This window comes from Pecten maximus, chromosome 12, assembly GCF_902652985.1.
Source record: "Pecten maximus chromosome 12, xPecMax1.1, whole genome shotgun sequence".
Lineage (NCBI taxonomy): Eukaryota > Metazoa > Mollusca > Bivalvia > Pectinida > Pectinidae > Pecten > Pecten maximus.
In genome coordinates, this window is record NC_047026.1 from 17,029,591 (window position 1) to 17,044,824 (window position 15,234).

Here is a 15,234-nt window from a genome sequence, read left to right on the forward strand (position 1 = left end):
GTGATTGTTGATAGGACCATTCAATGAGTTTCCTTTTAAAGGGCCGGCTGAAAGCCATCATAGCTCCAGTCTTTTAGAAAGAATATCGCCGCTTCTCAATAGACTACCGTCCAGGTGTTCTGGCATCTGCCCTCAGCTGAAACTCCATGAACATATTCTGTGTCGCCATCTATTATGTTGAGACAAGTTTGCCCGGCACAGCGTCTTGTTATCTCTAAACCATGGATTAGGTGTTGGATACCATATGAATCCCGTCAAGGGATTCGGTTGTCTCTATGACACGGACCATTTAGACCACCATTTTCATTTTCAATTTTTCGAAAACACTTAGCACTGTGTCTCAACAACAACTCCTAAACAAGCTGGAATCGTATGCAATAAGATGCAACTTGCAGCTATGGAAATGAGCAAAGACGTGAGAACTCTAGGTGTAGGCGAATCCTCCAGTGATGGACCTGTTATGCGTCCGACAAGGAACAGTTCGCAGTCCCCTCCTATTTTTGGTGGCGTAAAAGTATCTGCCCGATACAGTTAAGTTTGCTTAAGACTGCTTACTGTTTCGCACTATCCGCTCACACAAAACCAATTTGCGCTGGAAGAGGACCTTAAAAACTTGAGACAAATAAAAGGAAGCAGCTAATTAATTAGAGCTCTCCAGGTTATGGAGTACTTTAGCCTATCACCCAGTAATGAAGGTTTATAGCATAATTGACCGTTTTGGTATGTACACAATTTGAGCCAATTTTCAACCATAATTGGCTAGACCGGTTTACCTCTTCGCTATTATTCATAACAAGAAATGGTTTGTCAATTTGAAATGTTTATTTACATGAAATGCTATTAGACATATACATTTACAATAAAAATATTCAAAATATCTAAATATGAGCAAGTATTATGTCATAGAGCGCATGACTAATTAAATTTAAATAACTGCCTACGCTAGGGATCGAACCCGGGACCTCTGGCTTACTAGTCTTACGCTCAACCGATTGACCTAAGGAGAAGATCTCTCTGACTGAGCGGTATATTACGGCTAGTATTTCCAGGGTTACAATTAAAAATGTTCTAAACTTGACATAAGACTGTTTGAGTACCATTGAGGTATCAAAGGCGAATTCCGGAATGTGCTGCCTTCTTAAAGAACTGAGGTCTTGAAGAGAAGACTGCAAATAATTCCTCATTATAAACAATATCTAAACGTATCAAATTGAATTTTAATTCTTCTGACTTTATGGTCAATAATGTTTCACTCCACTCTGTACATACTGATTTTAAACTTTGGTTTTGCTTTGGTTTGTTTTTGTTTAAAGTCCTATTAACAGCCAGAGTCATTTAAGGACGTGCCTAGGTTTTGGAGGTGGAGGAAAGCCGGAGTACCCGGAGAAAAACTACCGGCCTACAGTCAGTAACTGGCAACTGCCCCACGTAGGCTTAGAACTCGCAATTGATGTTAAACAATGCATAACAGAGTACCAATGTTTAAAAAGAAGTTGCATACTGATAAGTTGTAGTAAAATGCCTCGGATTATTCCGACATTGAATCAGTTTTCATTAACTAATATCTTGGAAATTTAAATCGACCACGTGTCATTATGAAATGGAATGAAACGAGATTTCTATACATATCCTCCGTGAATTGTTGCTATTAGTGCCCAGCTGATTTGTCGTGAAACGTTTCAGACTCAAATCTTTCCCGTGCACGTGCTGCTTATTCTTGTAAAGACGCTGACCACTCGCTGGACTGTACGTACCCCATACTCTTCGGACGGCCAGTTTGAACTTTGTAGAGGCCAAACTATATATAACTGGGTTACCAGCACTATTGAGGTAGACCATTGCCCGGACGAAAGCTAGGAGATTAAAATAGCCCTCCATACCGAGAGCTTCCACGTTTTGCGGGTGAGCGTATACAATCCACAAAGTTACTACTCGCAAAGGAAACATCGAAAGGAAAAATAACACCACGATTGCAATTAGCATGCGTACCACCTGATGGCGTGTCCTAATATTATAAATAGAACTGGGGTTTTTGTGTGATAAGATTGATGCAGAGTCGTATATAAGACAACGAATGATTTTGGCATACATGAAAACTAGAACGAAGAGAGGTACAATGAAGAAAACGGAAAGCATAGACAATAGGTAGCCATAATGCCACATTTTCTCGATTTTTGTACGACAGACTTGGCATGGTGTACCGTCGTAGAAATCGCGTGTCCTCTACGGATGTCATGAAGACAAAGGGCATTGCCGTCACGTAGGATACTATCCAAATCACAGCGATCACCTTGACAACCACCCGAGCCGTGAACTTGAGAGTCCGCTTAAGAGGGAAGCAGATAGCGTTGAATCGTTCTGTAGTAATGGCGAGGATGGTAAGAATAGAGGCATGTATCACAGCATTTTCCAATAGTGGTATGGCTTTACCTACAACGACAAAACAACAGATTTTGTAAAACAAAGGTAGATCTCAAATTATTACTCATTTTATGCTCATTTTTTTTTTTTCTTTTTTTTTTTTTTTTTTTAACTTTTGTTACTGTTTAGACCCATTTCCCGTGTCACGATAATGGACATATAGCTTCGATAAATGATGAATAGCACCATGTACCCAAATTGTACATTCTTTGTGACGTAAGTCAAACTTTTCTTGTTTCTCAGTGATTGATCGTTTAAATCACTGAGAAATGGAAACAAATAATTCAATATCTTATGTAGCGTGTAACATGATAAGCAAGCCATATGGGTCTCAGAAAAGGGTAAAGGATTTTATCGGAGACAAGTTATGTACTAGAATATTGAAATATGAATTTAGTGGTGGAAACAATGTAAGCCTAATTCTAAATATAGAACGGCACAATAAGCTGCTTCGTCCTTCTATATGTTTTTCGGCATAGTCGTATAATGTCCTTTTGGCCCCGGATATGACGCGACAGGTGGCGTTACTGGTCAAGATGATTGGTTTGGTTTATTTTGTTTAAGAAATAATTAACGATGATTCGTGTATTGTTGCAGGATATACAACGAGGACGAGGATATTTTGCAATTAAATTAATAACGAAGGCCGCAGGCCTGAGTTGTTAATTAAAATTGCAAAATATCCGAGTCCGAGTTGTATATCCTGCAACAATACACGAGTCAAAGTTGATTATTTCTATTCTACCATGTACGGTTTAGTTCTGAGATCGACCTCTTTCTAATAGAAAAACAGCAAAGAAACCCAGGAAAACCTTGTTATTTATTTCTTGAGTATTTGCTGATGAAATATACATGCCTTTACAGGCACTACAGTTTTACGATCAAGAGCATCTATCATATGGCATTGATTTTGAAAATTAAAAAAAAAAGATTAAAAAAAGAAAAAAAAAGGGGGGGGGGGGGGGGGGGGAGCCTCCATAGGATTCGAACTCGCGTCGTGATAAAAATTTGATGAAAGACTAAACCATTAGCCCACTCAGCTATGGTAACCTTATATGAAGAGTGTGAATATTAGATATATATGAAATTGTAACAGCCGTGACTCACGAGCGTGTGTTAATGACACGAGCGTGTATTATTGGCACGAGCGTGTATTATTGGAAAATAATACATGGTTTTAAACCAATCAAAACTGGCGTTGCATAGCAAACATGGTAGAATTAACGTTTAACTATTAACAGCTAAGGTCATTTAAGGACGGCCTCCCGTGCTTGCGACATGCATGCGTGTGATGAGTGCGTATGTGTGTTTTGGGAGGCTGCGGTATGTTCGTGTTAAGTCTCCTTGTGATAGGCCGGAACTTTTGCCGATTTATAGTGCTACCTCACTGAAGCATACTGCCGAAGACACCCAGCAGCACACCCCACCCATGAAGTATGTGATTGGTCAATGTAGCGGTAAATGCAAAATGCAGATATGCACTTAAAAACGAGACCATGTATTAAGATTGGATGCAAGCTGAATAACTGGATGCATCTTTTCAAATGACACATTGATAAAATTATATTCCTGATTCAAATGCAGTCTTATTATCACCAAAAATGGTTCAAACTGATATAATTTTGTTATTCGTGCTGAAACGCATTAGTTCGTTAATTTATTCCACCAGCAGTTTTACATTATAACCACCAACATTAGAACTATTCCGTTTATCTTTAGAAATTTCTTGTTATAGGACATTATTTTGCATTTCCTTCTTAATTCGTGATGTCTAAGGACTCAAACAGTCGAATCGCTACCGATTGCTATTCGTGTGTTAAAAAAGTAAATTTGTTTCTGGAGTAAGAAATCAATTTTATTTACCTAGCATGTATAGAATGATTATCTCAAATGTTTAAATGGTATTAGTCTGTATGTGTTCGGAGACCTAATTTACGACACGTATGGTGTCGTTGGGGGCCTCACATAGTAGAAGTATTAGTTCTGTATGATGTCGTGGGGACCTCACACATTAGAATTATTAGTTCTGTATGATGTCGTGGGGGCCTCACACAATAGACGTATTATTTCTGTATGATGTCGTGGGGGCCTCATATAGTAGAAGTATTAGTTCTGTATGATGTCGTGGGGGCCTCACACAGTAGAAGTATTAGTTCTGTATGGTGTCGTGGGGGCCTCACACAGTAGAAGTATTAGTTCTGTATGATGTCGTGGGGGCCTCACACAATAGACGTATTATTTCTGTATGATGTCGTGGGGGCCTCATATAGTAGAAGTATTAGTTCTGTATGATGTCGTGGGGGCCTCACACAGTAGAAGTATTAGTTCTGTATGGTGTCGTGGGGGCCTCACACAGTAGAAGTATTAGTTCTGTATGGTGTCGTGGGGGCCTCACACAGTAGAAGTATTAGTTCTGTATGATGTCGTGGGGGCCTCACACAGTAGAATTATTAGTTCTGTATGATGTCGTGGGGGCCTCACACAGTAGAAGTATTAGTTCTGTATGATGTCGTGGGGACCTCACACAGTAGCAGTATTAGTTCTGTATGGTGTCGTGGGGGCCTCACACAGTAGAAGTATTAGTTCTGTATGGTGTCGTGGGGACCTCACACAGTAGAAGTATTAATTCTGTATGGTGTCGTGGGGGCCTCAAACAGTAGAAGTATTAGTTCTGTATGATGTCGTGGGGGCCTCACACAGTAGAAGTATTAGTTCTGTATGATGTCGTGGGGACCTCACACAGTAGAAGTATTAGTTCTGTATGATGTCGTCGGGGCCTCACACAGTAGAAGTATTAGTTCTGTATGATGTCGTGGGGACCTCACACAGTAGAAGTATTAGTTCTGTATGATGTCGTGGGGACCTCACACAGTAGCAGTATTAGTTCTGTATGATGTCGTGGGGACTCACACAGTAGAATTATTAGTTCTGTATGATGTCGTGGGAACCTCACACAGTAGAAGTATTAGTTCTGTATGATGTCGTGGGGGCCTCACACAGTAGACGTATTAGTTCTGTATGATGTCGTGGGGGCCTCACATAGTAGAAGTATTAGTTCTGTATGATGTCGTGGGGGCCTCACACAGTAGAAGTATTAGTTCTGTATGGTGTCGTGGGGGCCTCACACAGTAGAAGTATTAGTTCTGTATGGTGTCGTGGGGGCCTCACACAGTAGAAGTATTAGTTCTGTATGATGTCGTGGGGGCCTCACACAGTAGAAGAATTAGTTCTGTATGATGTCGTGGGGGCCTCACACAGTAGAAGTATTAGTTCTGTATGATGTCGTGGGGACCTCACACAGTAGCAGTATTAGTTCTGTATGGTGTCGTGGGGCCTCACACAGTAGAAGTATTAGTTCTGTATGGTGTCGTGGGGACCTCACACAGTAGAAGTATTAGTTCTGTATGGTGTCGTGGGGGCCTCACACAGTAGAAGTATTAGTTCTGTATGATGTCGTGGGGGCCTCACACAGTAGAAGTATTAGTTCTGTATGATGTCGTGGGGACCTCACACAGTAGAAGTATTAGTTCTGTATGATGTCGTGGGGGCCTCACACAGTAGAAGTATTAGTTCTGTATGATGTCGTGGGGACCTCACACAGTAGAAGTATTAGTTCTGTATGATGTCGTGGGGACCTCACACAGTAGAAGTATTAGTTCTGTATGATGTCGTGGGGACTCACACAGTAGAATTATTAGTTCTCTATGATGTCGTGGGAACCTCACACAGTAGAAGTATTAGTTCTGTATGATGTCGTGGGGGCCTCACACAGTAGAAGTATTAGTTCTGTATGATGTCGTGGGGACCTCACACAGTAGAAGTATTAGTTCTGTATGATGTCGTGGGGGCCTCACACAGTAGAAGTATTAGTTCTGTATGGTGTCGTGGGGCCTCACACAGTAGAAGTATTAGTTCTGTATGATGTCGTGGGGGCCTCACACAGTAGAAGTATTAGTTCTGTATGATGTCGTGGTGGCCTCACACAGTAGAAGTATTAGTTCTGTATGGTGTCGTGCGGACCTCACACAGTAGAAGTATTAGTTCTTTATGATGTCGTGGGGGCCTCACACAGTAGAAGTATTAATTCTGTATGGTGTCGTGGGGGCCTCACACAGTAGAAGTATTAGTTCTGTATGATGTCGTGGGGGCCTCACACAGTAGAAGTATTAGTTCGGTATGATGTCGTGGGGACCTCACACAGTAGAAGTATTAGTTCTGTATGGTGTCGTGGGGACCTCACACAGTAGAAGTATTAGTTCTGTATGATGTCGTGGGGGCCTCACACAGTAGAAGTATTAGTTCTGTATGGTGTCGTGGGGGCCTCACACAGTAGAAGTATTAGTTCTATATGGTGTCGTAGTGGCCTCACACAGTAGAAATATTAGTTCTGTATGATGTCGTGGGGGCCTCACACAGTAGAAGTATTAGTTCTGTATGGTGTCGTGGGGGCCTCACACTTTAGAAGTATTAGCTCTGTATGGTGTCGTGGGGACCTCACACAGTAGAAGTATTAGTTCTGTATGATGTCGTGGGGGCCTCACACAGTAGAAGTATTAGTTCTGTATGATGTCGTGGGGACCTCACACAGTAGAAGTATTAGTTCTGTATGATGTCGTGGGGCCTCACACAGTAGAAGTATTAGTTCTGTATGGTGTCGTGGGGGCCTCACACAGTAGAAGTATTAGTTCTGTATGATGTCGTGGGGACCTCACACAGTAGAAGTATTAGTTCTGTATGATGTCGTGGGGGCCTCACACAGTAGAAGTATTAGTTCTGTATGGTGTCGTGGGGGCCTCACACAGTAGAAGTATTAGTTCTGTATGGTGTCGTAGGGGCCTCACACAGTAGAAGTATTAGTTCTGTATGATGTCGTGGGGGCCTCACACAGTAGAAGTATTAGTTCTGTATGGTGTCGTGGGGGCCTCACACATTAGAAGTATTAGTTCTGTATGATGTCGTGGGGACCTCACACAGTAGAAGTATTAGTTCTGTATGATGTCGTGGGGGCCTCACACAGTAGAAGTATTAGGTCTGTATGATGTCGTGGGGACCTCACACAGTAGAAGTATTAGTTCTGTATGGTGTCGTGTGGGCCTCACACAGTAGAACTATTAGTTCTGTATGATGTCGTGGGGCCTCACACAGTAGAAGTATTAGTTCTGTATGGTGTCGTGTGGACCTCACACAGTAGAAGTATTAGTTCTGTATGGTGTCGTGGGGACCTCACACAGTAGAAGTATTAGTTCTGTATGATGTCGTGGGGGCCTCACACAGTAGAATTATTAGTTCTGTATGATGTCGTGGGGGCCTCACACAGTAGAAGTATTAGTTCTGTATAATGTCGTGGGGACCTCACACAGTAGAAGTATTAGTTCTGTATGGTGTCGTGGGGGCCTCACACAGTAGAACTATTAGTTCTGTATGATGTCGTTGGGGCCTCACACAGTAGAAGTATTAGTTCTGTATGGTGTCGTGGGGACCTCACACAGTAGAAGTATTAGTTTTGTATGGGGTCGTGGGTACCTCACACAGTAGAAGTATTAGTTCTGTATGATGTCGTGGGGGCCTCACACAGTAGAATTATTAGTTCTGTATGGTGTCGTGGGGGCCTCACACAGTAGAACTATTAGTTCTGTATGATGTCGTTGGGGCCTCACACAGTAGAAGTATTAGTTCTGTATGGTGTCGTGTGGACCTCACACAGTAGAAGTATTAGTTTTGTATGGGGTCGTGGGGACCTCACACAGTAGAAGTATTAGTTCTGTATGATGTCGTGGGGGCCTCACACAGTAGAAGTATTAGTTCTGTATGATGTCGTGGGGGCCTCACACAGTAGAACTATTAGTTCTGTATGGTGTCGTGGGGGCCTCACACAGTAGAAGTATTATTTCTGTATGATGTCGTGGTGGCCTCACACAGTAGAAGTATTAGTTCTGTATGATGTCGTGGTGGCCTCACACAGCAGAAGTATTAGTTCTGTATGGTGTCGTGGGGACCTCACACAGTAGAAGTATTAGTTCTGTATGGTGTCGTGGGGGCCTCACACAGTAGAAGTATTAGTTCTGTATGATGTCGTGGGGACCTCACACAGTAGAAGTATTAGTTCTGTATGATGTCGTGGGGGCCTCACACAGTAGAAGTATTAGTTCTGTATGATGTCGTGGGGGCCTCACACAGTAGAAGTATTAGTTCTGTATGGATGTCGTGGGGCCTCACACAGTAGAAGTATTAGTTCTGTATGATGTCGTGGGGGCCTCACACAGTAGAAGTATTAGTTCTGTATGATGTCGTGGGGGCCTCACACAGTAGAAGTATTAGTTCTGTATGATGTCGTGGGGACCTCACACAGTAGAAGTATTAGTTCTGTATGATGTCGTGGGGGCCTCACACAGTAGAAGTATTAGTTCTGTATGATGTCGTGGGGACCTCACACAGTAGAAGTATTAGTTCTGTATGGTGTCGTGGGGGCCTCACACAGTAGAACTATTAGTTCTGTATGATGTCGTTGGGCCTCAAACAGTAGAACTATTAGTTCTGTATGGTGTCGTGTGGACCTCACACAGTAGAAGTATTAGTTTTGTATGGGGTCGTGGGGACCTCACACAGTAGAAGTATTAGTTCTGTATGATGTCGTGGGGGCCTCACACAGTAGAATTATTAGTTCTGTATGATGTCGTGGGGGCCTCACACAGTAGAAGTATTAGTTCTGTATGATGTCGTGGGAACCTCACACAGTAGAAGTATTAGTTCTGTATGGTGTCGTGGGGGCCTCACACAGTAGAACTATTAGTTCTGTATGATGTCGTTGGGCCTCACACAGTAGAAGTATTAGTTCTGTATGGTGTCGTGTGGACCTCACACAGTAGAAGTATTAGTTTTGTATGGGGTCGTGGGTACCTCACACAGTAGAAGTATTAGTTCTGTATGATGTCGTGGGGGCCTCACACAGTAGAATTATTAGTTCTGTATGGTGTCGTGGGGGCCTCACACAGTAGAAGTATTAGTTCTGTATGATGTCGTGGGGCCTCACACAGTAGAAGTATTAGTTCTGTATGGTGTCGTGGGGACCTCACACAGTAGAAGTATTAGTTCTGTATGGGGTCGTGGGGACCTCACACAGTAGAAGTATTAGTTCTGTATGATGTCGTGGGGGCCTCACACAGTAGAAGTATTAGTTCTGTATGATGTCGTGGGGGCCTCACACAGTAGAACTATTAGTTCTGTATGGTGTCGTGGGGGCCTCACACAGTAGAAGTATTAGTTCTGTATGATGTCGTGGTGGCCTCACACAGTAGAAGTATTAGTTCTGTATGATGTCGTGGTGGCCTCACACAGTAGAAGTATTAGTTCTGTATGGTGTCGTGGGGACCTCACACAGTAGAAGTATTAGTTCTGTATGATGTCGTGGGGGCCTCACACAGTAGAAGTATTAGTTCTGTATGATGTCGTGGTGGCCTCACACAGTAGAAGTATTAGTTCTGTATGGTGTCGTGGGGGCCTCACACAGTAGAAGTATTAGTTCTGTATGATGTCGTGGGGGCCTCACACAGTAGAACTATTAGTTCTGTATGATGTCGTGGGGACCTCACACAGTAGAAGTATTAGTTCTGTATGATGTCGTGGGGGCCTCACACAGTAGAAGTATTAGTTCTGTATGGTGTCGTGGGGACCTCACACAGTAGAAGTATTAGTTCTGTATGGTGTCGTGGGGACCTCACACAGTAGAAGTATTAGTTCTGTATGATGTCGTGGGGGCCTCACACAGTAGAAGTATTAGTTCTGTATGGTGTCGTGGGGGCCTCACACAGTAGAAGTATTAGTTCTGTATGATGTCGTGGGGGCCTCACACAGTAGAAGTATTAGTTCTGTATGATGTCGTGGTGGCCTCACACAGTAGAAGTATTAGTTCTGTATGGTGTCGTGGGGACCTCACACAGTAGAAGTATTAGTTCTGTATGATGTCGTGGGGGCCTCACACAGTAGAAGTATTAGTTCTGTATGATGTCGTGGTGGCCTCACACAGTAGAAGTATTAGTTCTGTATGGTGTCGTGGGGGCCTCACACAGTAGAAGTATTAGTTCTGTATGATGTCGTGGGGGCCTCACACAGTAGAAGTATTAGTTCTGTATGATGTCGTGGGGACCTCACACAGTAGAAGTATTAGTTCTGTATGATGTCGTGGGGGCCTCACACAGTAGAAGTATTAGTTCTGTATGGTGTCGTGGGTCCTCACACAGTAGAAGTATTAGTTCTGTATGGTGTCGTGGGGACCTCACACAGTAGAAGTATTAGTTCTGTATGATGTCGTGGGGGCCTCACACAGTAGAAGTATTAGTTCTGTATGGTGTCGTGGGGGCCTCACACAGTAGAAGTATTAGTTCTGTATGATGTCGTGGGGGCCTCACACAGTAGAAGTATTAGTTCTGTATGATGTCCTGGGGGCCTCACACAGTAGAAGTATTAGTTCTGTATGATGTCGTGGGGACCTCACACAGTAGAAGTATTAGTTCTGTATGGTGTCGTGGGGACCTCACACAGTAGAAGTATTAGTTCTGTATGGTGTCGTGGGGGCCTCACACAGTAGAAGTATTAGTTCTGTAAGGTGTCGTGGGGACCTCACACAGTAGAAGTATTAGTTCTGTATGGTGTCGTGGGGACCTCACACAGTAGAAGTATTAGTTCTGTATGGTGTCGTGGGGGCCTCACACAGTAGAAGTATTAGTTCTGTATGGTGTCGTGGGGACCACACACAGTAGAAGTATCAGTTCTGTATGGTGTCATGGGGACCTCACACAGTAGAAGTATTAGTTCTGTATGATGTCGTGGGGACCTCACACAGTAGAAGTATTAGTTCTGTATGGTGTCGTGGGGACCTCACACAGTAGAAGTATTAGTTCTGTATGATGTCGTGGGGGCCTCACACAGTAGAAGTATTAGTTCTGTATGGTGTCGTGTGGACCTCACACAGTAGAAGTATTAGTTTTGTATGGGGTCGTGGGGACCTCACACAGTAGAAGTATTAGTTCTGTATGATGTCGTGGGGGCCTCACACAGTAGAAGTATTAGTTCTGTATGATGTCGTGGGGGCCTCACACAGTAGAAGTATTAGTTCTGTATGGTGTCGTGGGGGCCTCACACAGTAGAAGTATTAGTTCTGTATGATGTCGTGGTGGCCTCACACAGTAGAAGTATTAGTTCTGTATGATGTCGTGGTGGCCTCACACAGTAGAAGTATTAGTTCTGTATGGTGTCGTGGGGGCCTCACACAGTAGAACTATTAGTTCTGTATGATGTCGTGGGGCCTCACACAGTAGAAGTATTAGTTCTGTATGATGTCGTGGGGGCCTCACACAATAGAACTATTAGTTCTGTATGATGTCGTGGGGACCTCACACTGTAGAAGTATTAGTTCTGTATGATGTCGTGGGGGCCTCACACAGTAGAAGTATTAGTTCTGTATGGTGTCGTGGGTCCTCACACAGTAGAAGTATTAGTTCTGTATGGTGTCGTGGGTCCTCACACAGTAGAAGTATTAGTTCTGTATGGTGTCGTGGGGACCTCACACAGTAGAAGTATTAGTTCTGTATGATGTCGTGGGGGCCTCACACAGTAGAAGTATTAGTTCTGTATGATGTCGTGGGGGCCTCACACAGTAGAAGTATTAGTTCTGTATGATGTCGTGGGGGCCTCACACAGTAGCAGTATTAGTTCTGTATGATGTCGTGGGGGCCTCACACAGTAGAAGTATTAGTTCTGTATGATGTCGTGGGGACCTCACACAGTAGAAGTATTAGTTCTGTATGGTGTCGTGGGGACCTCACACAGTAGAAGTATTAGTTCTGTATGGTGTCGTGGGGGCCTCACACAGTAGAAGTATTAGTTCTGTAAGGTGTCGTGGGGACCTCACACAGTAGAAGTATTAGTTCTGTATGGTGTCGTGGGGACCTCACACAGTAGAAGTATTAGTTCTGTATGGTGTCGTGGGGGCCTCACACAGTAGAAGTATTAGTTCTGTATGGTGTCGTGGGGACCTCACACAGTAGAAGTATTAGTTCTGTATGGTGTCGTGGGGACCTCACACAGTAGAAGTATTAGTTCTGTATGATGTCGTGGGGACCTCACACAGTAGAAGTATTAGTTCTGTATGGTGTCGTGGGGACCTCACACAGTAGAAGTATTAGTTCTGTATGGTGTCGTGGGGGCCTCACACAGTAGAAGTATTAGTTCTGTATGGTGTCGTGGAGACCTCACACAGTAGAAGTATTAGTTCTGTATGGTGTCGTGGGGACCTCACACAGTAGAAGTATTAGTTCTGTATGATGTCGTGGGGACCTCACACAGTAGAAGTATTAGTTCTGTATGATATCGTGGGGGCCTCACACAGTAGAAGTATTAGTTCTGTATGATATCGTGGGGACCTCACACAGTAGAAGTATTAGTTCTGTATGGTGTCGTGGGGACCTCACACAGTAGAAGTATTAGTTCTGTATGATGTCGTGGGAGCCTCACACAGTAGAAGTATTAGTTCTGTATGATGTCGTGGGGACCTCACACAGTAGAAGTATTAGTTCTGTATGGTGTCGTGGGGGCCTCACACAGTAGAAGTATTAGTTCTGTATGGTGTCGTGGGGCCTCACACAGTAGAAGTATTAGTTCTGTATGATGTCGTGGGGGCCTCACACAGTAGAAGTATTAGTTCTGTATGATGTCGTGGGGACCTCACACAGTAGAAGTATTAGTTCTGTATGATGTCGTGGGGACCTCACACAGTAGAAGTATTAGTTCTGTATGGTGTCGTGGGGACCTCACACAGTAGAAGTATTAGTTCTGTATGGTGTCGTGGGGACCTCACACAGTAGAAGTATTAGTTCTGTATGGTGTCGTGGGGGCCTCACACAGTAGAAGTATTAGTTCTGTATGGTGTCGTGGGGACCTCACACAGTAGAAGTATTAGTTCTGTATGATGTCGTGGGGACCTCACACAGTAGAAGTATTAGTTCTGTATGATGTCGTGGGGGCTCACACAGTAGAAGTATTAGTTCTGTATGATGTCGTGGGGACCTCACACAGTAGAAGTATTAGTTCTGTATGGTGTCGTGGGGCCTCACACAGTAGAAGTATTAGTTCTGTATGATGTCGTGGGGACCTCACACAGTAGAAGTATTAGTTCTGTATGATGTCGTGGGGACCTCACACAGTAGAAGTATTAGTTCTGTATGATGTCGTGGGGGCCTCACACAGTAGAAGTATTAGTTCTGTATGATGTCGTGGGGGCCTCACACAGTAGAAGTATTAGTTATGTATGATGTCGTGGGGACCTCACACAGTAGAAGTATTAGTTCTGTATGGTGTCGTGGGGGCCTCACACAGTAGAAGTATTAGTTCTGTATGATGTCGTGGGGGCCTCACACAGTAGAAGTATTAGTTATGTATGATGTCGTGGGGACCTCACACAGTAGAAGTATTAGTTCTGTATGATGTCGTGGGGGCCTCACACAGTAGAAGTATTAGGTCTTGATCATTTTCTCATTTCTTTCCTGGATTACGACACATCCCTAGAGGAACGGAACAATATCCATTGTTAAGTTGTATATTCATTGTACGGTGTATGCTGTATTTGTCCCCGATGCCTTCCTTCGTTAGTTCAATTAGTAGCAGGCGATCTTTGTAGATCTAGGTTCTGCAGCACTTCTTAACAAGCGGAAGTTAAGAACAATTATCAGCCCTCGAGTGATTATTTTTGGTAAATACAATACCGAGTAACTAAACCCATATCGTTCAATATATACACGGTTGTATTCATGCCGGGGAAGAATCGGTGTTTACTTGGAAATGATTTCGAGATAATCACGTACCTTTGGTCTGTACCAGGAGTATTAATTACATTTCTGTTAATGAAAACACTTTTCACTAATCCTTGTCTGTGCTTGAAGTCAAGACGGTTATGTTAGAATATTTTGTAATATACTCTTTGCTTAAAGCATACAATAATGCATAATGAAACGATGTGACTTCAACATTATGATCTGTGCTTGGTTTATATTGTATAATAAAACTTCGTCAATAAGACATTTCACCGTTCTAGGGCACAAATGCCGATGAAAGCAATGGTCATTTCGTATAGTATTTACAGCCTCGGTGTATATATGATTATACAAAGTGTAGCCTGTCGATTTAATAACAACTTCGTACACTTTCACACCTGAGTGTACATACGTTTTACTGGTCATTTGTCTGATGTAAACGACACAGCATTGTCACCAAAACGTGTCTCAGAAAATCAATACTGTTGGTTATTCGTCCAACATGGAAAGATTGTTTTATAGACAATTATAGATACTTTGGTCATTTTCTTTTGTTTGGTCAGACATTTCTCTGTATTATTCATGAAGATTAATCTCGTATTCCTCAAACACCAACAAATTAGCATTCGTAATGTAGAGCTTATTCAATGAAATCAGCAGGATCATATTCCATGGTCTGGAGGTATCTGCTCTGGTTTGAAATATCAGACATGGTAATCGTGTCCTTCCTCTCTACGGAAAAGATTAAGGGGTAAATGTGACTATATATTCTTATGAATATTCATGAATAAATTAGCATGATACTGTAACACATCTTTAACTCCTCTGGCTACATTAATGGTCCGAGTAATGCTTTCAAAAACGGGTCAAAATATAGAACATCAACAGCCAGGGTTATATAGAGACTAGTATCTAGAACATCAACAGTCAGGGTTATATAGAGACTAGTATCTAGAACATCAACAGCCAGGGTTATATAGAGACTAGTATCTAGAACATCAACAGCCAG

The 15,234-nt window shown here is 42.9% G+C and overlaps 1 protein-coding gene across 1 annotated transcript in view; it reads right to left on the reverse strand.

Moving 5' to 3' along the window:
- Positions 1-901: 901 nt before the first annotated feature.
- Positions 902-15,234, reverse strand: part of LOC117339820 (cholecystokinin receptor type A-like) — a 55,293-nt gene continuing 40,960 nt past the window's right edge. The window contains 2 exon segments of the mRNA XM_033901530.1: positions 902-2,020; positions 2,022-2,430. Coding sequence (XP_033757421.1) covers positions 1,594-2,020; positions 2,022-2,430 — 836 coding nt within the window. The 3' untranslated portion in view covers positions 902-1,593.